Source organism: Ranitomeya imitator, chromosome 4 (assembly GCF_032444005.1).
Source record: "Ranitomeya imitator isolate aRanImi1 chromosome 4, aRanImi1.pri, whole genome shotgun sequence".
Lineage (NCBI taxonomy): Eukaryota > Metazoa > Chordata > Amphibia > Anura > Dendrobatidae > Ranitomeya > Ranitomeya imitator.
In genome coordinates, this window is record NC_091285.1 from 635,349,889 (window position 1) to 635,372,027 (window position 22,139).

Here is a 22,139-nt window from a genome sequence, read left to right on the forward strand (position 1 = left end):
GTTTTCTATTGGAGCAGCTGAAAATCCGCAGAAAAGAAGTGACATGCTGCGGAATGTAATCCGCAGCGTTTCCGCGCGGATTTTTCTGCAGCATGTGCACAGCGTTTTTTGTTTCCCATAGGTTTACATTGAAATGTAAACTCATGGGAAACTGCTGCGGATCCGCAGCGGTCAAATCCGCTGCGGATCCGCGGCAAAATCCGCAAAGTGTGAATATAGCCTAATAGTTGTTGGTAATTTGGGTATATTCAGGTCACCTGCAGTCCCTAAAACATATCTCTGAAACATGGACATGGATTCTATCTACCTAATGAATAAAAAAGACAGTACTAAAAAGTATTTGTTTCCTAAAGAAACCACCTATTTTTTACAGTGTATTCTCTTATCTAATATATCAATACACGCCAATATAAAATATTTCTGTAAGTATTCTTCATTACACAAATTTACGTTACTCAAATGGATGGTCCCAAGCTTTAATATGAAAAAACAGTCCTTCACAACATTGATCCATTAGATCTTAAGAAATTGTCAATAGTGCAAAACTCCACACTCTTAGCTGCAAAACACTTATATTGCACATTACAGCCACGCTCACACATTCAGTATTTGATCAGTATTTAACATCAGTATTTGTAAGTCAAAACCAGGAGTAGAACAATCAGAGGAGAAGTATAATAGAAATATGTGCAACGGTTCTGTATTTTTCACCCACTCCTGGTTTTGGCTTACAAATGATGCAGAGCTAGGAGGGTTAGCTAACGGTAGAGAAGACAGAGAAAGGATGCAGAAGGATCTATATAAGCTTGAACAATGGGCAGTGACTAGTAGAATGGTACATAACAGGGAGAAATGCAAGATTCTACATCTGGGCAAAAAAAATGAAAATTACATCTACAGAATGGGAGGAATAGAACTAAGCAACAGCACCTGTGAAAAAGACTTGGGTATACTAATAGATCACAGACTGCACATGAGTCAACAGTGTGATGCAGCAGCAAACAGTTCTAGGATAGATTAAGAGAAGCATAGAGTCTAGATCACATGAATTATCCCCCTCTACTACTCTTTTTTTTTGGTGAGGCCTCATCTAGAATATTGTGTCCAGTTCATTGCACCACATTTTAGAAAAACACTGATAAACAAGCAAGTTCAGAGAAGAGCTTCCAGGATGGTGAGCGAACTGCAAAGTATGTCCTATGAGGAACCATTAAAGGATCTGGGAATGTGTAGCTTGCAAAAAAGAAGGCTAAGAGGAGACTTAATAGCTGTCTACAAATATCTGAAGGACTGTCAGTGTGATGGATCATCCTTATTCTCGTATGCACATCGAAACACGAAAAGCAATTGAATGAAACTGAAAGAGAGAACATACAGATTATATATAAAAAAAAAATTTGACAGGGTGATCAATGAGTGGAGCAGGCTGCCATGAGAGGTGGCGAGTTCTCCTTCAATGGAAGTCTTCAAACAGTCTGGACAGACCCCTGTCTGAGATGGATTAGGGCATAATACATTGAACAGGGGATTGGACACGATGACCCTGGAGGTCCCTTCCAACTCTAACATTCTGTGATTCTATGAAAAATACTGAATGTTTGAACGTGGCCTAATACATACAGTTTGTTTCTGTATTACTCATACATTGTCCCTCATAAGTATGCTACTGCCATATACATTCATCACGTTGAGACACATCACAGCATCTCTAGTAAGTGTAGATCCACTGTCCACAGGAAAATGCTTCTGCATGGGATAAAACAGTCTTACCCCGGAAAATGTTTTGCATGGCCAGGGGCACAGTCTCACTTAGAAAAATGTTCTGTAGCGTGGAGCCAAACGACCACACAGTTACCATAAAGACTCATATTTGCTGTGTGTCATATTGGTGGAGCCACTGTCCGACACACACAGCACGAGTGGAAACCTTGCATTTCACATTCAACACAATTGCCTGCATAGCTTTACTTAATGGAAAGTTTCTACCTCAACAACTGTCCAGTCACCTTGTGGAGAAACATCACCTTCGGGAGAAAAACTGGTCACAGAGGTGATACTAGCTCGTTGTTCATCCATTGGGGACAACAGTTCTGCCCACTTTCCCAATTCTGCTCCCCCAACACCTCCCTTTATTCCCCCTTCTGAGGCCGCCAGTAACAGTGTTCTTCCGATGATCTGCTCCACCAGCCCTAGTTCTGCCCCTCTTGAGCTGCGTTCTTGAGGTCCACGATCTGTTTCGTAGATTGTATACAACCCATCTGAAGTTGTAGCAAATGGGAAAGGTTCACCTAGAAAAAGGGGCAGGGAAAACTAAATATAATTATTTACTGTGATGACTTCACCACCTTCATGTGTGTATATAGTAGGTTTTTAGTGTTGCTCTTGTGCCACCAAATGTTTTTGGGCAGTGGCATAATGTCATCTTTTCTTTTAATAGAATACCTGCTGTCCTTGATCTGTAAAGCCAAATAATACCACTTGACTTTGTTAGTAGTGTTTACACATTCCAAAAGTCTTGTACAATGCGGAATCATAAATTTGCCTTATTATACTCTGTCCCCATAGCCCATTGATTTGGTAGTGGCAGTCAAAGCCAACAGAGTGACTCTCTTTTTGGCACGCTGCCATTTTTAGTCTTGCCCTTTTTTTCTTTTGTACATTGTGTTCTTTAATGGTTCTGTGAGTGGCATTGAACAACATTCCCACTCTCTCTGTTTGTTCCCAGGCACAGCAGGTTAGGTTATTACACACAGGCTTTGGCTAGAAAAAAAAAACGTTATGTTGATGTAATAGGCCCAAGTTGTAAGCTGAAATTTTAAGTGAAAATAATAAATCTCTATAAAACTGAAGAAACGAAATGGCAAAAATCTTTGGCGAAGGTGAAGATATTTTGGGATTACCTTAGACACTTAGGCCTATAGATAACTGCCCATTTATCGAATTTTGGAATGAGAAATCTGAATGCACCACTGGACAACACGAACAATTGATTTAAGTTAATTACAACTGAATATTTGTTTTACTCGTGAAAAACCAGAACCTGCTATCTGAAACCAATGATCCGGCAGACGAATGTTCATTTCTGACCACAGCTCTGTGTAAATATGTCTGCAGTTCGAATGGGCAAATGCTTGACTGCCATTTAATTTGGATATTTTATGTGGATTTTAAATTCTCAGCACAATGCTAAAAAAAAAAAAAAAACAGGCATGTGCTAACAACAATCGATCACAACAATGATCATTCAGTTAAAGTTTTGTTGATTGCATTATATAGATGGTTTTGAATGAGCAATGATCATTCATTTCAGGCAGAGAATGAACTATTTTTTTTTATTAAATTTTTATGTACATGTATTTAAACTTTCTTTTTTTTTACATTTTTCATACTACTATCTACATTAAGAAAAAGTTATATATTGTAATTTTCACACTGGTCACTAATCTCAGTTTTAGGCTAGATTAGTTCTGTACAACAGCCATATGGACGTGTAGCAGTTGACACTCCTTCATTCATTCATTTAAGCCAAGTCATCAAAGCTTTTACTCCTATGTATTTAAACGCAAAATTGTTTGCACAGTGTGGAGTTTTGGCTCTTTCACACTCTCTGACCAGAGTAAGATTTGTGGCAGGGTGTAAAGAGGCACAGGCACAAGCGGTATCTACTGTCCACCACATCATCTTATGTCATGTATGTGGGCGATCCTTTAAGGCCCTAATTGGCCTCATCAGTCACCTCCGGATCCACAGCCACTGATCCTCCTCTTAACTTTGAAGTCAAGGTCATCTTCGACTGAGAAGGATGAACAGCATATGGAGGCAATCTTTCATTGTAATCCTGACTGTAATGATACTGCTGAAAAGTCTTTTGTAAAGAAGAGAAAGTATGTGTCTCTAGTTTAGGCTTAGTGGCCAGTGTGAACATGTCTGATTTTTTATTTATTTTTTTTTAAATATAGATAATATATTTAAAAGTAAAAAAGTCATCCAAAAATGTAAAATAAAATAAGATGGCTACTTTAAACAATAGGTCATTTTCTGATTACTTTTTTTTTTAATTTAACCAACATCCACAATCATTTACTTGTATGGCGGTATTGCCCTTAATGTAAGTGTAAAAAATCAGCTTTAGGTTAGGCTTACAAGATCTTTTTGTATATATCCTTTTGTGTTATTAAAGAGGTCTTGCTGTGCTGTATGAACCTTTTGGTTGTAAATGGACAAAAAAGACAGACTAGCTGCAAAGTCTAGATGGTATTTTGAGATGAGGAAAGCAAGTTTTGGTGAAGGGATTTTCTGAGCTGAGAAGAAAGGGTCTGACCAAATCAAACATACAAGTGCTTCTTACTAAATTACCAAAAAATTAATTTATTTAAGTTCTTCAATACAAAAAGTGAAACTCAAATATTTTGAGTCATTACAGAGTGATCTATTTCAAGTGTATGTCTGTTAATGGTGATTATGGCTTACAGGCTGTGAAAACCCAAAAATCATTATCTCAGTAAATTAGAATGATTTACAAAAAACACCTGCAAAGGCTTCCTAAGCATTTAAAAAGGTCCCTTAGTCTGTTTCAGTAGGCTCCACAATCATGGGGAAGACTGCTGACTTGACAGATGTCCAGAAGGCAGTCAGTGACATATTCCACAAGGAGGGTGTTAGGAGTCGAGTTTCCTCTGCTGCACAGGGGGAATCTCGATCCGTCTCCGCTGCGGTCTCCCATTCTCCTCCAGCCGCAGTGGAGTCTGCTCAGCAGGGACATCGATCCCAGCGTCTCGCTCAGTCTGACTCTGTGCGAAGAGTTACTGCTGCTTTTCCTGCTTCTGCCATTGTAGCCAGTGCTGGGCAGCGGTGAGTGGACGTTTCTGGATCTAAGTCCTTATTTGCACACACTGAGCATGCCCAGGGCAAGATCTCCTGTTGGAGATCAAGGGTCACATGCTCAGGTACTGCAGCACATCCCATTGGTCCTTTTGGCAGGTCCTGAAAGGGCAAAACTTCTGTAGCTGTTTCCTGTGCTGCAGCTATATAAACTGCGCATGACCGCACGGCCATGCGCTAGTATTGTCTTGTAAATATGTGTGTGTGTTGTGAGTGAAAGTCGCTCTTTAAATAACCCTCCCTATTGAATTTCTGTTCGCGGAAGGTGTATGTTTGCTATCTAGCGCCCGACTTATCCAACAGCACGTAACACACATTACAGCTACCAGTTGCTGTGTCCGCCTGTACGGCGCCGTGCGCTTGCTCTGCGCTTTCCTGACCCAAGCCTGGGTGGTTAGTGGCGTTCGTCTGTGCGGCACCGCACGCACTCTTGTGCCTTAATATTATTATTTAGTTTTCTTACACACCCAGTTGCGGTGTTGTGCCAGCAAGTGTCTAATCGGACTTCAATCCTAGTTGGGCTTGAGTTCGCTGACTCCTTGCTCGCGCTCTATGTGCGGTACCGCGGTCCTGTGACGCAACAGGATCGCTTCCTTCACGCAGGGTGTAGTTAACCCGTGCGTGTATACTTGTAGTACCGCCATATAGTCCGTCTTACTAGCAGCAGGGTTTTTCCTGCACGGTGGACCTCGGACTGCGAACGCACCTAGTTCCATTTCATCTTGTACTTGGTGCGTTCTGCCAGTCCTTAACAGAGGGTAAGCCACAAAAGGTCATTTCTAAAGAAGCTGGCTGTTCCCAGAGTGCTGTATCCAAGCTTATTAATGGAGTTCACAAGGAGTGGACTGCTGCTGGAGTCATTGCTTCAAGAGAGACCACACATAGACATATCCAGGACATGGGCTACAAGTGTCACATTCCTTGTGTCAAGCCACTCATGACCAATAGGCAATGCCAGAAGCCTCTTACCTGGCCCAAGGAGAAAAAGAACTGGACTGTTGCTCAGTGGTCCAAGGTGTTGTTTTCAGATTAAAGTAACTTTTGATTTTCATTTGGAAATCTGGGACCCAGAGTCTGGAGGAAGAGTGGAGAGGCCACAATCCAAGCTGATTGAGGTCTAGTGTGAAGTTTCCACAATCGAGGATGGTTTGAGGAGCCATGTCATCTGCTGGTGTTGGTCCACTGTGTGTTTTATCAAGACCAATGTCAGCGCAGCCATCTACCAGGAAATTTTAGGGCACTTCATGCCTCCCTCTACCAACAAGCTTTTTGGAGATGGAAATTTCATTCTCCAGTAGGACTTGGCACCAGTCCACACTGCCAAAAGTACCAATACCTGGTTTACAAACAACAGTATCGCTGTGCTTGATTGGCAGCAAACTTGCCTGACCTTAGCCCCATAGATAATCTATGGGGTATTGTCAAGAGGAATATGAGAGACACCAGACCCAACAATGCAGAGGAGCTGAAGGCTGCTATCAAAGCAACCTGGGCTTCCATAATATCTCAGCAGTGCTACAGGCTGATTCCCTCCATGCCATGCCACATACAGTGGGGCAAAAAAGTATTTAGTCAGTCAGCAATAGTGCAAGTTCCAACACTTAAAAAGATGAGAGGTGTCTGTAATTTACATCATAGGTAGACCTCAACTATGGGAGACAAACTGAGAAAAAAAAATCCAGAAAATCACATTGTCTGTTTTTTTAACATTTTATTTGCTTATTATGGTGGAAAATAAGTATTTGGTCAGAAACTAAATTTCATCTCAATACTTTGTAATATATCCTTTGTTGGCAATGACAGAGGTCAAACGTTTTCTGTAAGTCTTCACAAGGTTGCCACACACTGTTGTTGGTATGTTGGCCCATTCCTCCATGCAGATCTCCTCTAGAGCAGTGATGTTTTTGGCTTTTCGCTTGGCAACACGGACTTTCAACTCCCTCCAAAGGTTTTCTATAGGGTTGAGATCTGGAGACTGGCTAGGCCACTCCAGGACCTTGAAATGCTTCTTACGAAGCCACTCCTTCGTTGCCCTGGCGGTGTGCTTTGGATCATTGTCATGTTGAAAGACCCAGCCATGTTTCATCTTCAATGCCCTTGCTGATGGAAGGAGGTTTGCACTCAAAATCTCACGATACATGGCCCCATTCATTCTTTCATGTACCCGGATCAGTCGTCCTGGCCCCTTTGCAGAGAAACAGCCCCAAAGCATGATGTTTCCACCACCATGCTTTACAATAGGTATGGTGTTTGATGGATGCAACTCAGTATTCTTTTTCCTCCAAACACGACAAGTTGTGTTTCTACCAAACAGTTCCAATTTGGTTTCATCAGACCATAGGACATTCTCCCAAAACTCCTCTGGATCATCCAAATGCTCTCTAGCAAACTTCAGACGGGCCCGGACATGTACTGGCTTAAGCAGTGGGACACGTCTGGCACTGCAGGATCTGAGTCCATGGTGGCGTAGTGTGTTACTTATGGTAGGCCTTGTTACATTGGTCCCAGCTCTCTGCAGTTCATTCACAAGGTCCCCCCGCGTGGTTCTGGGATTTTTGTTCACCATTCTTGTGATCATTCTGACCCCACGGGGTGGGATTTTGCGTGTAGCCCCAGATCGAGGGAGATTATCAGTGGTCTTGTATGTCTTCCATTTTCTAATTATTGCTCCCACTGTTGATTTCTTCACTCCAAGCTGGTTGGCTATTGCAGATTCAGTCTTCCCAGCCTGGTGCAGGGCTACAATTTTTTTCTGGTGTCCTTTGACAGCTCTTTGGTCTTCACCATAGTGGAGTTTGGAGTCAGACTGTTTGAGGGTGTGCACAGGTGTCTTTTTATACTGATAACAAGTTTCAACAGGTGCCATTACTACAGGTAATGAGTGGAGGAAAGAGGAGACTCTTAACGAAGAAGTTACAGGTCTGTGAGAGCCAGAAATCTTGATTGTTTGTTTCTGACCAAATACTTATTTTCCACCATAATATGCAAATAAAATGTTAAAAAAACAGACAATGTGATTTTCTGGATTTTTTTTTCTCAGTTTGTCTCCCATAGTTGAGGTCTACCTATGATGTAAATTACAGACGCCTCTCATCTTTTTAAGTGGTGGAACTTGCACTATTGCTGACTGACTAAATACTTTTTTGCCCCACTGTATATGCAAAAGGAGCCCTGACCAAGTATTGAGTGCATTTACTGAACATACATTTCAGTAGGCCAACATTTTGGTTTTGAAAATCACTTTTCAAGATGGTTTTATAGTCCGAAAAATACGGTTCTGTATAAGATGCACTTTTTGCCCCAAAAAATGGAGGAGGAAAATGGGGGGTGCATCTTATAGTCCGAACGCAGGCTTACCAAGGGGGTTACGGCAGTGGCATAGGAGCGTCCCTTCCTCTGGGAAATGGCGGCGACAGAGGTGTGGCGATGCTGAGGCTTGGTGTCGGTGGTACGGAGTGCATCATTGAGATTCCCCTGCGGCCATCTTCCTGAAGCCGGAGGCGGCGCATTCGTGGATTGAGATCTCGGCTGACCAATTGCGCTCCATTTTCCTGAGGCTTGATTGAGATCTTGGCGGCCCTCGGCTTCAGGAAAATGGTCGCCGGAGGCTACACATGCGCATATTGAGATCTCAGTGGCCATTTTCCTGATGCCAAGGTCTGCCAAGATCTCAATCTGCGCACGCGTGAACTCGGGAAGATGGTTGCCGAGAAACCAGTGATGCACTCGGCTCTGCTTGCCATGGACAACGGGCCGTGGCGTTGCCACATTTCTGCCGCCAGCATCCTTAGCCAGTAATATCGTGAAGATGCTGCAGTGTCTGGTAAATTACTCCAGGGGCTGCTCCTTGCTATCTGCTCTGCCTCACCACTGACACCGGACCCGCAGCACCGCTGGGATACCTCGGGACTGCAGCATTGCCCCACTTCTGCCGCCGCCGGCTTCCTAAGGAAGGGACCATGCCTCCTGTGACCCCGCTCTACCTCTGCCGGCCCTCAGGTAAGATACCTTAAATTCAGACAATAAGACGGACCCCCATTTTATAAAAATCTCTTTTCTGCTATTTTCCACCCCAAAATTTGGGGTGCGTCTTATGGTTTGGTGCGTCTTAGTCCGAAAAATACGGTATTTTAATTTACTGAGATGACTTTTAGGTTTTCATTAGCTGTAAGCCATAATCATCAACATTAAGAGAAATAAACACTTGAAATTGATCACTCTGTTTGTAATGACTCTGTATAATATGTGTTTCACTTTTTTTTATTGAAGAACTGAAATTATCTGGCCTTTTCTTAACAATCCTTTCAAGGCTGCGGTTATCCCGGTTTCTTGTGCACCTTTTTCTACCACACTTTTTCCTTCCACTCAACTTTCCATTAATATGCTTGGATACAGCACTCTGTGAACAGCCAGCTTCTTTAGCAATGACCTTTTGTGGCTTCCCCTCCTTGTGGAGTGTGTCAATGACTGCCTTCTAGACTTCTGTCAGTCAGCAGTCTTCCCCATGATTGTGGAGCCTACTGAAACAGACTAAGGGACCTTTTTAAACCGTTAGGAAGCTTTTATAGGTTTTTTTGTTAATTATTCTAATTTGCTGAGATGACATTTAGGTTTTCATTGGCTGTAAACCATAATCATGAACATTAACAGAAATAAACACTTGAAATTGATCACTCTGTTTGTAATGACTCTATAATATGAGTTTCACTTTTTTTTTATTGAAGAACTGAAATTAACTTTTTGATATTCTAATTTAGTGAGAAGCACTTGTATATGGCTCGTGGAGATTTATGTCTTGTCATTATGTGATCTGAACAATACTATAACTTTTATATCCTAGTGGGTAATTTACACCAGATCGCAAATGGGCATAGACTTGCATTGGTAGGATTTTAGCATTAGGCAAAGTGTAAATATGAGCTAGATGGTGACTTGGTATGTGCTTTCATTTGGTCATCTATTGCATTATAACTATATAGTCTGAGCTCAGCTTTATAATGACATTCACCAAGCGTTCTTGTAGGGGCTAAGTCGCACAACTGTGTGGTTAACAAATATTCTAGTCCATATTATGGTTTCAGTCCTTGGCTCATGAGCTTTGAGCACAATACCTGCTATTAGGCTGCGACTTAATGCCAGAATACAAGAAATTTAAATACTGTTTTCAGAATTGGCTATAAGGGGAATACATATATATCCTGCACGTTCTTTGATTTAACACAACTTTTCAAAGTTTAGGAGACTCCGCCAAAGGGGAGCAGACTGATACTGGACAAACTTATATTGTGGGGTTGGTTTAGTTATTATATGCTATACATTTATATACATTTATAGGCTGAACTGGATGGACAAATGTCTTTTTTCGGCCTTACTAACTATGTATTTACCATGAAATGAGCATGCACACGCCACTATTCATCATACATGAATGAATCTACTGCTTTCTATAAAACTCTAACCAATGCTGAGTAAAATTAATTAAACACATTCAATCTATCGTGGACTCATTTTTATGAGCAATTACTACAAGTAAGTACCATGTAGTTAAATGTCACAGAAACATTTGCGAACAGACCACACCTAATCTAAAAAGCATTATTTAGCCAGTGAATTGTGCCTGACACCACACATGTGAACGTCAAAGGTGTTTACAAAAATGATGGATGAGGAAACCCATTGTGGGGGTCAATGAGCTAGGGTGGTAGTGCAAGAATTAATAGGGATAGACAGTAAGAATGGTATTAGATATTAATGTAATAGAGTGTTGCAAGTAGCATGCTAGCTCTGTAAATCAAGCCTTTTAACCAAGGTTAGTAATAAAATGGGATAAGATTGCAGCAAAAGTATGCATAAATAAACAAAAAATGTTTAACTCTTCGACTGTATGAAAGTTGAAGAAAGGATTACAAGATGCTGGATGGAGTTATGACCTTGATTATAGGATTGAATCTATGGATAAGATAGTAGTGTTTGAGGGAATTTAAAGGGAACCTGTCTCTTGACTCTTGCTGCCTTAACCATGAGCAGCATGAATCAGCCTGGCTTTCCTCTGAAATGATACAGCGTTTTGGAGAAAACGAAGTTGGAAAATCGGCCATGGACTGTAGAGACAGACGAGACTAGTCCAGCACCGCCCCTGGTTGACTTCTCCCCAAACCACTCTAGTTGATTGATAGGTCTCATATGTATGTACACAGGAAGAGACTTTTCAGTCACCTGGGGCGGAGTGATGAAAAACTGGGTGAGCATGGCCCTGGTCTAGACACCAGCCAGATTTTCAAACAATGTTTTCTCCGAAGCACCAGAGCATTTTGGAGGAAAAACATACTTGGCTGCAATAGGGCAGCTAGACACTGATTCATGCTGCTCGTGGTTTCAGAAGCATGAATCGAGTGACCGATTCCCTTTTAAGGTAAGGTACAGGGGGGAAAGGAATCATTGGGACAATAATTCTAAGTAGCATGGAGCAGCATGCAAGAAGATGATAGCGCAGATCTCAATAAGCAATGTTGAAATGCATACAGTGGACCTCATTTACAATGTAACACAGTATCTTCAGTTGTGTCATGTCTTTACTTCAAGTTGTAGACGTGCTCCTAGATTTCTTCTAAAGAGCAAAATAAACAGATGCTCATTGGAAGCATATGCCATTGATTCAAGTTGTAATTAATGTACAGAAAGATGGAAAATCTTACAGTTGAATAAGTCAAATAGTCTATATCACATAAGAGTGTCCTCAACTTAGTTCAGTAGAAAGTAAGTAGAGCGTACTCAATTGAGTAGGACATTACTGGTAAGGGCACCTTTCCTCTGCACTAGAATTTATTATCATGGTTATTTCTCATCTGTTCATCTGACAGTTAACCTTGACTCGGACTTATACATTAATTTTTTCGCGTCCTAACTTGCTGATTTTGGCAGAACTGGTCAATCATGTATATCCAACTCTCTCTGAGGACAGAAAGATCACATAGTTGGATTTCAACATAGCAAATCTCTTTGTTCCTGAAGATATACTGTATACTACTGCCCAAAGTGTCTCGTGAGGGTTTATTTTTCTTTTCCCTTGCAGAACTAATGCATGTTCTGAAGACCTTGCATGTGTTCGTGTACGCAGTCTTTCCTGTCTGCTACAATATTGAGTGGGCAAAAATTGGAACTGACAATTACACGTGTCGCTATTGTATACCTACAGAGAAACTTGTATCTTCTCAAACAATTGTCCTTGTTTAGGCACTATAAATATAATCATCTTGAGCCGAGGCCTACAAGAACATCTCTATTCAGTCTGCATCAAAGTATCTATTGAATTCACCGGTGTTCTCATTTTCATAACTCTTGCTCACTACTACCATATTTTAATCCAAATGCTATCTATGGAAACATATCTTTTTGAAATGCTAAACCTACAAAATCTTCAATTTTTCAGGTTCTCAGAACTCAAAATAGTTGAGTAAAAGTATAGATTGTGGTGGCAAAGTTTTGAGCTCTCGTCACTAAAACAGGGCAGAATTTATTCCTTTTCCCCAGACTAAAATGGATGACAACCACTTGCATTCAGTGGTACAGAAAATGAAGATTGTGCGCATTTGTAAATGAGGTTCTGTTGAGTGCAAGAAAATAACGTAAGACGTTCATTCTGAACTGATGGGGTGATGAGTGCCAATGTTGCTATACATAAATGTATGAAAATGTATCAGTAACACATATACATCACATGATCTAGTAATTCACAAGTCACAACTATTGCACAACACACAAACTACTCGGAAATGACACACAGATAATGACCATAGCATTTTACAGTGAATAAAGGACACACATATGACACATGCTTAAATAAAAACAGAGGTCACCAGTTGTACAAAATAAATCAATGTTTTATTATATTTGTAAAAAGAAAAAAAACAACATCTAACGGTGAAGGTAAAACATACTGGGATTGAGGGAAGGGTTGTGAGTGGAAATATGTTGAGAGATATGTTGAAGGAAAAGGTGATAGATGAAGTGATATGTAACTAATGGTTTGCACTGTTTAGTGTCACATTGTATTGTAACACAAGTGTCAGTGTCTCGGCATGGCATGGTCCGTAATTTCCTACTCTAACTAGTGGCGCTTATATTGGCTCTAAATGCAGTTTGTTTTTCCAAGCACTACACAGTCAGTCATCATTACCTCTTTGGGCTCCTTTTTCTTTATCTCTCTGCTCATAATCATGTTCTTTTGATTCGGTAGATGCTGTCATTTTTTTTTTCCGTACAATTGGGTTAATCTCTGAAGAGTCAGAGATACCAGATGGAGAGGTACTTTGAGACTGCCCTTCAATGTCTACAATCTGAAGTGGCAGAGGTATCCCCTTGTTGTTTGAAGCTGGTGTACCCGCTGGAGTATCTGTCCCTTCTTCCTGTCCCATATGGATACCTAAATCTGGGTCTGGCGTGAGAGTGGTTTGTAGAGATGTAGGAGCGTCATCTGAATGAGACTCCACACCAGAACTAGAATCTTCGTAAGTTCTCAGCTCTTCTGGAGTACTTGTCTCACTGCTACTTTTTGCTGCCAGTTGGGGATCACTCAGTGTACTACATACTGAAGCCCTTTCCACCAGCTCCTCTTCTGCCTTCTGTTCATCCTGCACCTCAGCATCTTGATTTAGACTTGCCGGTCTTAATGGTCTCTCTTCTGGCTCTTCCTTAAAGTCTAGTAATTCCTCCATCTTTACTACCACCCATGGTTCCCTTACTGTTTCCTGTGGATGTTCATAGGCGTCTACCTTCTGCAATTGTGGAGATAAATTGATTGTTTCTCTAACCTCTGCATTCTGTTCTGCTGGTGGCATCAATATAGTATTGGTAGCTGGAGAAAATGTATGGCAAATGCTTGTAGATTCTGTTGAAAATCCTACTTCTATTAATTCTGTTGCTGGAATTGTTCCCTTGAAAGGTATTGTATACTCCACAACATTAGTAGCATTGTCTGAGGGTACTGAATATTCTTCATCTGTAAATGAAATTGGTTCATTTAAAACACAAACTCCTGTGGTTTGTCTATTTTCTTTTATATCCTCCTTTATGCCTTGTTTTGGTGAGCATTTTCTTACTACTTCTATTGGATCAGTAGTCGCATAGAAATCTGAATCTGATGTTTTTTCTAGATTTGTAACCAGCTCTAATGTTCTTGTTTTATGTTGATTCTCTAAAGTCAATGATTCTAGCTCTTCAGGTTGGTTTACTTGTAATGGATAATCTTCGGTGTTTGGATCCAGCATATTTGATTTATCCTGGGATTCTACGGGCTTTATCGGTACTTCATGTTTTATTGGTCTTTCTATCGATTCTAATGAATCCAATGGTGTTAGGACATGAATTGATGGCTTATTAAGTTGTGGTTCAACTGAGGTCTCTACAAATGCATTATCCTCTACTGTCAATGGAATATTAGATTCAAATTTTTCCAAATGTTCCAGGTAGTTTAGTAAGGTTGGTACATTTGTGGTGATATCTACTGGATCTGATGAACAAACACCAATATCTTCTGATGGTGTAAACATAGGGATGTCCATTGATTTTTCTAGAGATGTGGTAAGATCTTCATTATAGCACATTAATTCATGTATTGACGGTTTTGTAGACTTTTCAACATTATCTACACAACTGACCCGTTCTAATAAAGATTTTATTGGCTTTTCTGGGGAGGCAGTTGCTTCAACAGAAGTAGTTTTAAACTCCTCTATAGATGTTGATGTTTCCTCCAGGAGCAGTACAGATTTCAGGACAGATTGACCTAGTTTTATTGGATTACATATGTACTCAACACCAGCTTCTACTGAATCTAGTTTTTCTTCTGCATTCACATGCTCTGGAGTTCCATGGTCAGGATCATATATCATGTTTGAAGGTTCTTCAAACAACTCTGACCCAACTGGATCTATGTTTGCAGATTTGATACTGTGCTCCACATTCTCTGATGATTTTACAAAGGAAGCATCAAATATTTCTGCATCATGTTGGCTTGGTTGTATTATTGAATTAAACTGCTCTATTAGATGTCCTTGTGGCATTAATGGGATTTCTTCTTTTTCTGAAGACACATTATGATCATCCTCTCTGAGTTCATTTGCCAGTTCTTTAGTATTTTCTAATGACACAAGATGTTGATTTAGGTCTTGCAATTGTACTGGGGACTGTGACCTTTCCAATCTTGATATTCCCTCCATTGAAGTAATACTCTCTTTGGGTTCGGTTAGTTTGTCAAATGAAGAGAGTAAGTTTTCCTCCAAAGGATTCAGTGGCTCAAATGAAGCATTTAGCAATAACGGTGATGATAGATTCTTAGGAGGAGAAAATACATCTTCAACTGAAGACTGTAGTGTTTCCATTAACAAACAATCCTGTAAATGTTTGACTTTATCTCCTGATGTCTGGCAAGGTTCTACTGTTGACATTGCTTCTTCTTGTGAAGATTTGATATCTCCAAGCACATCCTGTAATGGTTCCACTGAAAATATTTGGTCTTCATGTGGAGATTTTACTGTTTCGACTGAATACTCTACTGATTCCACTGACAATAAGGGTTCCTTCTCTGAAAGTTTCACTTCTTCAACCGAAGTCTGCATTGCTTCTGCTGATGTCGAATCTTCCCATTGAGTAATGTTGTCATTAAATGAAGAATGTAGTGGTTCCTCAGACATTAGTTCTTCTGAAATTCTGATCTCTTCAGCTGAAGACTGTAGAAGATCTGAAGACTGAATGTTTCCTTTCTCTGTATGTTTGCCTTCTGCATTTATTATAGTCTCTCCAAAAGGTTCCTCTAAAGTGTTTACTTTTTCATTTGCGTATATGATCGGTTCCACTGACAAAGTTGCTATCTCTGTTGTCTTAGCTACATCTATTTTGCTTGTGACGTTTTCCATATCTAGATTTTCAGAGGATGATATTTCCTGTACCATTTGTTTCTCATGCTTTAAAAGAACTGCTTCTTCTTCTGAAGGTGTTAATTCCTCAGTTGAAGATGTTATGACATCTAAAGGATTATGTGGCTCTCCAGGGGATGTCTCAAGTTTATCTGAAATCTCTGGTGAATTTCTTTGTTCTACCTTCAACATTGTATATTTCTGTTCCATGTGTTCTAGCTCATCTTCTGACAATATACCTTCTTCTAATGGAGTTACTTGCTCTAAAGAAGATGTAATTGCATCTTCCAATGGTTCGGCGCACTCTACTGTAAATGTTTCTTCATCCAAAGATTGCATTGGCATTCTTTCCAATTGCTTTAAATAGGTGACCTCATCCACTTCCACCATCTGATCTTTATCTAAAGATCTATTTTCTTTACTTAAAAATTCTACTGTCTTTGAGGGTTGGATGGAGGATGCAAGTTCATCACTTACTGATTTGTTCAGAATATGGACTTTTCCATGAACATTATCAGAATTGTCTGAATTTATGGCTAGCTCAGTATTAGACCCAAGTTCTTCTTGTTCACTGAAATCACTTGTTTCTTCCTTAAAAGGTTTTGTTTCCTCCTTGATAAAATGTGTCTCAGGAGCACTCAAACTTTCCTGTATATGTTTACTCGGAACATTCAGTGGGTCTTCAAAAGGTTTTTTACTTTTCTGCCCTTCATATAAAGGATTGTTTAATTCAGTTGAAGATTCTTCTTTGACTAAATCACTAACTTCTTCCTCTAGAGGTATAAATTGCTTAGCAAGAGACTTTACTTCTGGAGTCAAAGATGGTAACAGCTGTGTCTCCTTGTCTTGTGAATGGTTTTCTACTAAATTTTTCTCAGTCAGTGAAATGGATTCATTTCTGTCTAAAGGTAGCTTGGACTCTAAGTGTTTTCCACCATTCATTGCATCATCTACTGTTGTAGTCTCTCTGACAATGTTCACAGGAAGGGCTGCCATTTCATTTTCTATAATCGGAGATTCTTGCGGTTTGTCCAATTTAGCTATTTTTTCAGTTGCGTTCATTTTTACTTTAGCCACTTCTGGGAGATTTTGATTAACTTCCTTTACTGTTGTAGCCTCAGTAGAGTCTAACTTTACTGATTTACTATCCACAGTTGATGATTTTACTGATTTTATTGCGGTTGGTACATGGTTTACCTGTTTAGCAGACACAGGTGTTGCTTTATTTGTTATTGATCGCTTGCCTACTTTAGCTTGGTTAGTTGCAGACAAAGTGTTCCCTGGTGGTTTCACAGGTGTAGCACTGCGTGACATGACTGGAGCAGATGTATTCACTGGCTTAACAGGTGATGTAGGTGTTTTTGCAACTTTGGTTAAAACCGATGTAGGCCTTGGAGTTTTAGCCAATGGAGAAGCTGTTTTAACTTGCTTGGCTATTGTCGAAGTTATGGCACCTTGTCTAGTAGATGGCAGTGGGCTTTTAGTTGCTTTTGTTGATAATGATATGGCAGTAACATGCTTTTCTGGTTGAGGCACAATCTGTTTTGACTTAGGACTCGACATAGAGCTTGCTTTCAAAGTTTTATTTGGGCTTGATGCAGTGGCTAGTGGCTTGGATGCCACTGATGCACTGCTTTCTGGTCGAAGGCACAATGTTTTATCTTTTGGCACTGATCCATATTCTGGAATTTTTCCTACTTCCCTTTTCACAGTTCCACTTCGTTTTGAGGGTGTAGTGCTCCCAGCTTCCTGCCCCCCTGTAGGCTTAACTCCCTCGGCAGTTTTCTTGGCAGTTTCATTTTTTGTGACTAATAAAGATGCCATCTGTTGAGCTCCTTTCTCTGCACTCTGTGGGCGAGTTGTTTGCTTGGCTGGTGGTTTGAGTTGAGATGTTGAATCTGAAAAAAAATAAATACATTTTTACATGACTTGCAATAAAACAATGATACTTAGGCTTGATTCATACATCGTGGTCATATTGTGTGTTTTTCCGCAATCACAACAAAAATGCCTCATTTTGCTGTGATTTTTAAAAAATCACTCGTTGACACTGCAATTGAAACCAAAAAAACACACCGCTACCACATGTTAACGTAGCATTTGGAATGAAATTTTAATTAGCGTAGAACATTAAGACTCTTTATATTTATTCCTAGCATAATATTTATACAGTTAAAAACTGGCAATCGCCTACAATTTGATTATCCAATAGTAAGCAAAAATGTTGGTCTTATTAGAGAAAAAACGTATCGGGACCCCTCTTTATGAGCCAGAGAGGAGAGCTGTTGCAGTTCAAAGGCCCATTTAGATGAGCAGATCATTGACCTACAAGCATTTATGAGAAGGCTCCTTTGATTGAAATTATCAGCTGGTGTAAACATGCCACCGGTCACCTAATCAACAAGCAAAATGTTCATTCGTTGGGTTATTGAATGGTTTATACTGGTATAAAAGTCATCTTTGTCAGAAGCACATTTCGCCATGTAAACAGGGGATGTGCTGCCAACAATAGGATGCTGTATGGGTACAGAATGGTTATTAATTTCGCAAAACTTTTTGGCAGCTTTGCGAATGGGCTAGAAAACAAGTGTCAATTGCCTTTCATATAATCTTTGCTCATTACAACACGGCCCTTCTAAATGGAACTTAAGCTGTGGTTCCAGTATGTGAAATCTACAGAAAATCTGATTAACCCCAGTTCTTTGCCTGTTCATATTAACAGAACAAATGTGTGAGCCATATGTGGCCATCTTTGTAATGTAACCTCTGTCACTAGAGAAGTAACTTGAACCCGGGGAGTCATTTGATACAGTTAATGTGAACTTACCTTTATGTGTAACTGCTTTTGATTTGATGGGTGAAGCAGCTACGGTCCTGCAATGCAGAAAATTATATATATAATTTTGAAAATTATTTAGAATTGAGAGTCCTCAGTGGTTGATACCTTTTAATGGCTAACTGAAAAGATGGTAACAAATTGCAAGCTTTCGAGACTACATACGTCTCTTCGTCAGGCAAAGACTAAAACAAATTCTGAAGAATCACATATTTATGCACAACATCGTATAGAAAAAAAAATATAATATATATATATATATATTATATATATATAATTTTGTACATTTACACTATATATTATAAATATTTAAATTACGAGAGAGGTGGCTATAATTATCATATGATGAGTGTCATATGTATCATGATGTAATGTCATATGAGTAATTAAAAAAAATGATCTTGAAATTTTCTTTTAATATCATCCATTCCATTTATCCTATCCTGGTCCATTCTCTGATAATATTTAGAGAAATATAATGTAGGTTTCCCAGAAGATCTTGACTTTCTATACTGGCTAGACTTGGGGCGTGTAACCAATTCTGTCTGCTGTAGGACTGCAGGCACCAAGTTATAGCCTCTTAAGGAAGCCTTTTTCTTTTCCTTTATCTGTTAACCAAAAAATTGGAAATGATTAGTAAGAAAATTTCCCTGCAGGACTGCTATAAGACTAATGCAAGAAAAGAAAATAATGTAGATTGACAAAACCCATGGGCATCTATCGTTAATTTATTGTTCATTGAAACAAATTGTCTGGATTGAAAAAGCTCATTTTGCAAACACTGTAAACTTTCAGTTATCTTTTATTCCAGTATTGAAGACCCTAAAATATTAAGAAGAGCATAAAACGGCAAGAAAAAAAAAAAAACCTCACTCTGTAGGACCAAGCACATACGTAATTTACATGGAACCAGTTGATTTAAATAAAAACTGAAACTCTTTTTCTCTGCTGTGTTGGCACTGAAAGTAAACTGAACACTTTCTGTGGCTTCTCCCAGAGATTACTTCTGGTCACTGGGGGTACCTACCAGCAGCAGTGCACCCTGTACTTGGTTTATTTTTTTTCAGGGGACACTGCTAAAAAAAAAAAAAACTGTCCGAAATGGAAAATTCTTTTTAAATCCAATCCCACTCCAAATGATTCAGTTCTCACTGTCTTTTTTTCGGTCAGACTGTTAAACAGATATAATATTACCAAGTACAAGATCTGGAAATTACTGTTGGGAACCACTTCTGTTAAGGACCTGTCATCAGGATTGTATACCCCAAAACTAATTGCACATATGTAAAGTATCTTTAATGCTGAGTAAATCCTTATTTTTCTTGTAGAAATCTGTATGGCCGTTTTAGAGAAATCGATAGTAAAAATTGTATGCTATTTGTAGGTAGACGAGACAGATCTCAATTACATTCATTTCATTCTTAGTTGATGTTTTCCTGATTGCCGACATTACTCCTGCAAGTTACTTAAGATTTGAAGCCATTCAACTATATGAATGGCCCCTTGTATCATTATTTCACATTAGGATCTTACCTGATGCTGTTGCTCTTTACAGCATTTACTTCCTTTACTGCTGTGCCCACTTTAGATATCAGCCCTATCGAAAACACAATTTAACACAAGTTATAGAATGTTTCTGATAAAATGAATCTATTATAGGAATAACAATGGTGATGATTAGGACAACTATATGTTCTATATGGTCAATAGCCTTGTGTGTGTCTTTTTTCATCACATCGTGGAGTGGAGGGATAACTAAGATAAGCCCCCCTGCACATGTGATAGCCGTCTGTTGGCCTAAAGTCACCTCAATCCGTGACGTATTGGTGACGGTCACCAGTGGCGTAACTACCGCGGTCGCAGCGGTCGCCACTGCGACGGGGCCCGGCAGGTCAGGGGCCCGCCGCCCGGCAGGTCAGACCGGCAGCGATTTTACTACATAGCGCCGGCCGGCCTCCAGCCGGCCCTTTAAATGTTCCTGTGTTAAGTTGCCCGCACTGACAAGGGCCGCCCACGGTGGCCGGCGTCAGTGCGGGTCGCGGGAGCAATGAGCATGGTCGCGGTCCTTGATCCTGCCGCCTGCGTGTGCTCGTCTGCTGCTGCCCTTGCGAGCGCAAGCAAGCAGGAGACCCCGTGATTTGAAAAAGCTTGCGTGCAATAGGGCGCGCGCCTCCACCTGTGTCTGACGCTGGCCGGCCCGAACCAGCGTCAGAGAAGACTGCTCGCCACGCCAATGCTGCCTGCGGGTCCGGGATCCTCTACCACCGACGCTGGGACGGTCCTCCACCTGTGTCTGACGCTGGCTGGCCTGAACCAGCGTCAGAGAAGACTGGTGTACACCAATGCTGCCTGGCTGCGGCCTGGATCCTGTACCGCCGACGCTGGGACCTCCACCTGTGTCTGACGCTGGCTGGCCGGCCTGAACCAGCGTCAGAGAAGACTGCTCTGCCTCTCACCAATGCTGCCAGCCTGCCTGGGATCCTCTACTGCCGATGCTGGGACCCGACCCACCTCAGCCCTTTATCCTACCGACCTCCCCCCATCTCAGGGACCTGGGTAAGTCCCAAGATGATTTTTTTTAAATGTGTATATACAGCAGTTGCACCTATATAATGTGTAAAGTCTGCTATATATACATTATATAGGTGATACTGCTGTATATAATCACCGTACCACCTATATAATGTATGTATAGCAGTTTATATACATTATATAGGGAATGCTGCTACTGATGTATATAGATTGTATAGGTGACACTGCGGTGTGTGTGTGTATATGTATATATATATATATATATACACACACACACACGTACATATATACACAGCAGTATCACCTATATAATGTATATACACATCAGTAGCAGTATTCACTATATAATGTATATGGACTGCTATACATACATTATATAGGTGATACAGTGATTATATACAGCAGTATCACCTATATAATGTGTATATATATCAGTCTATATACATTATATTGAAAATACCACTATTGATGTGTATATTCGTTATATAGGCCATACTGGTGTGTGTGTATATATACACACACATGTACATATATACACAGCAGTGTCACCTATATATAACGTATATACACATCAGTAGTAGTATTGCCTATAGAATGTATATATACTGCTGTATATACAATATATAAGTGATACTGGCTGCTTCTGTATATAATGATAGTATCACCTATATAATGTATATACAGCAGTCTATATACGTTCTATAGGCAATACTACTACTGATGTGTATATACGTTATATATAGGTGATACTGCTGTGTATATATGTACGTGTGTGTGTATATATACACACACACACCAGTATGGCCTATATAACGAATATACACATCAATAGTGGTATTTTTAATATAACGTGTGTGATATCTATAGTGTGTGTGTGATATCTGAAGTGCGTGTGTGTGTGTATGATATCTGTAGTGTGTGTGAGGCAGGGGCGTAACTACCACAGTCTGGCAAGTCAGGGGCCCAACAGGTCAGACGCA

The 22,139-nt window shown here is 40.2% G+C and overlaps 1 protein-coding gene across 2 annotated transcripts in view; it reads right to left on the minus strand.

Annotated features, from left to right (window-relative positions):
• Nucleotides 1-445: 445 nt before the first annotated feature.
• PRR36 (proline rich 36) overlaps nucleotides 446-22,139 on the minus strand; it is a 90,051-nt gene continuing 68,357 nt past the window's right edge. For both annotated transcript variants that reach the window (XM_069766799.1, XM_069766798.1), the window contains exons 3-6: nucleotides 20,161-20,224; nucleotides 18,619-18,665; nucleotides 13,058-17,689; nucleotides 446-2,288 (exon numbers count right to left, since the gene is read on the minus strand). In XM_069766799.1, coding sequence (XP_069622900.1) covers nucleotides 1,969-2,288; nucleotides 13,058-17,689; nucleotides 18,619-18,665; nucleotides 20,161-20,224 — 5,063 coding nt within the window. In that variant the 3' untranslated portion in view covers nucleotides 446-1,968. The remainder of the gene's footprint in view (nucleotides 2,289-13,057; nucleotides 17,690-18,618; nucleotides 18,666-20,160; nucleotides 20,225-22,139) is intronic.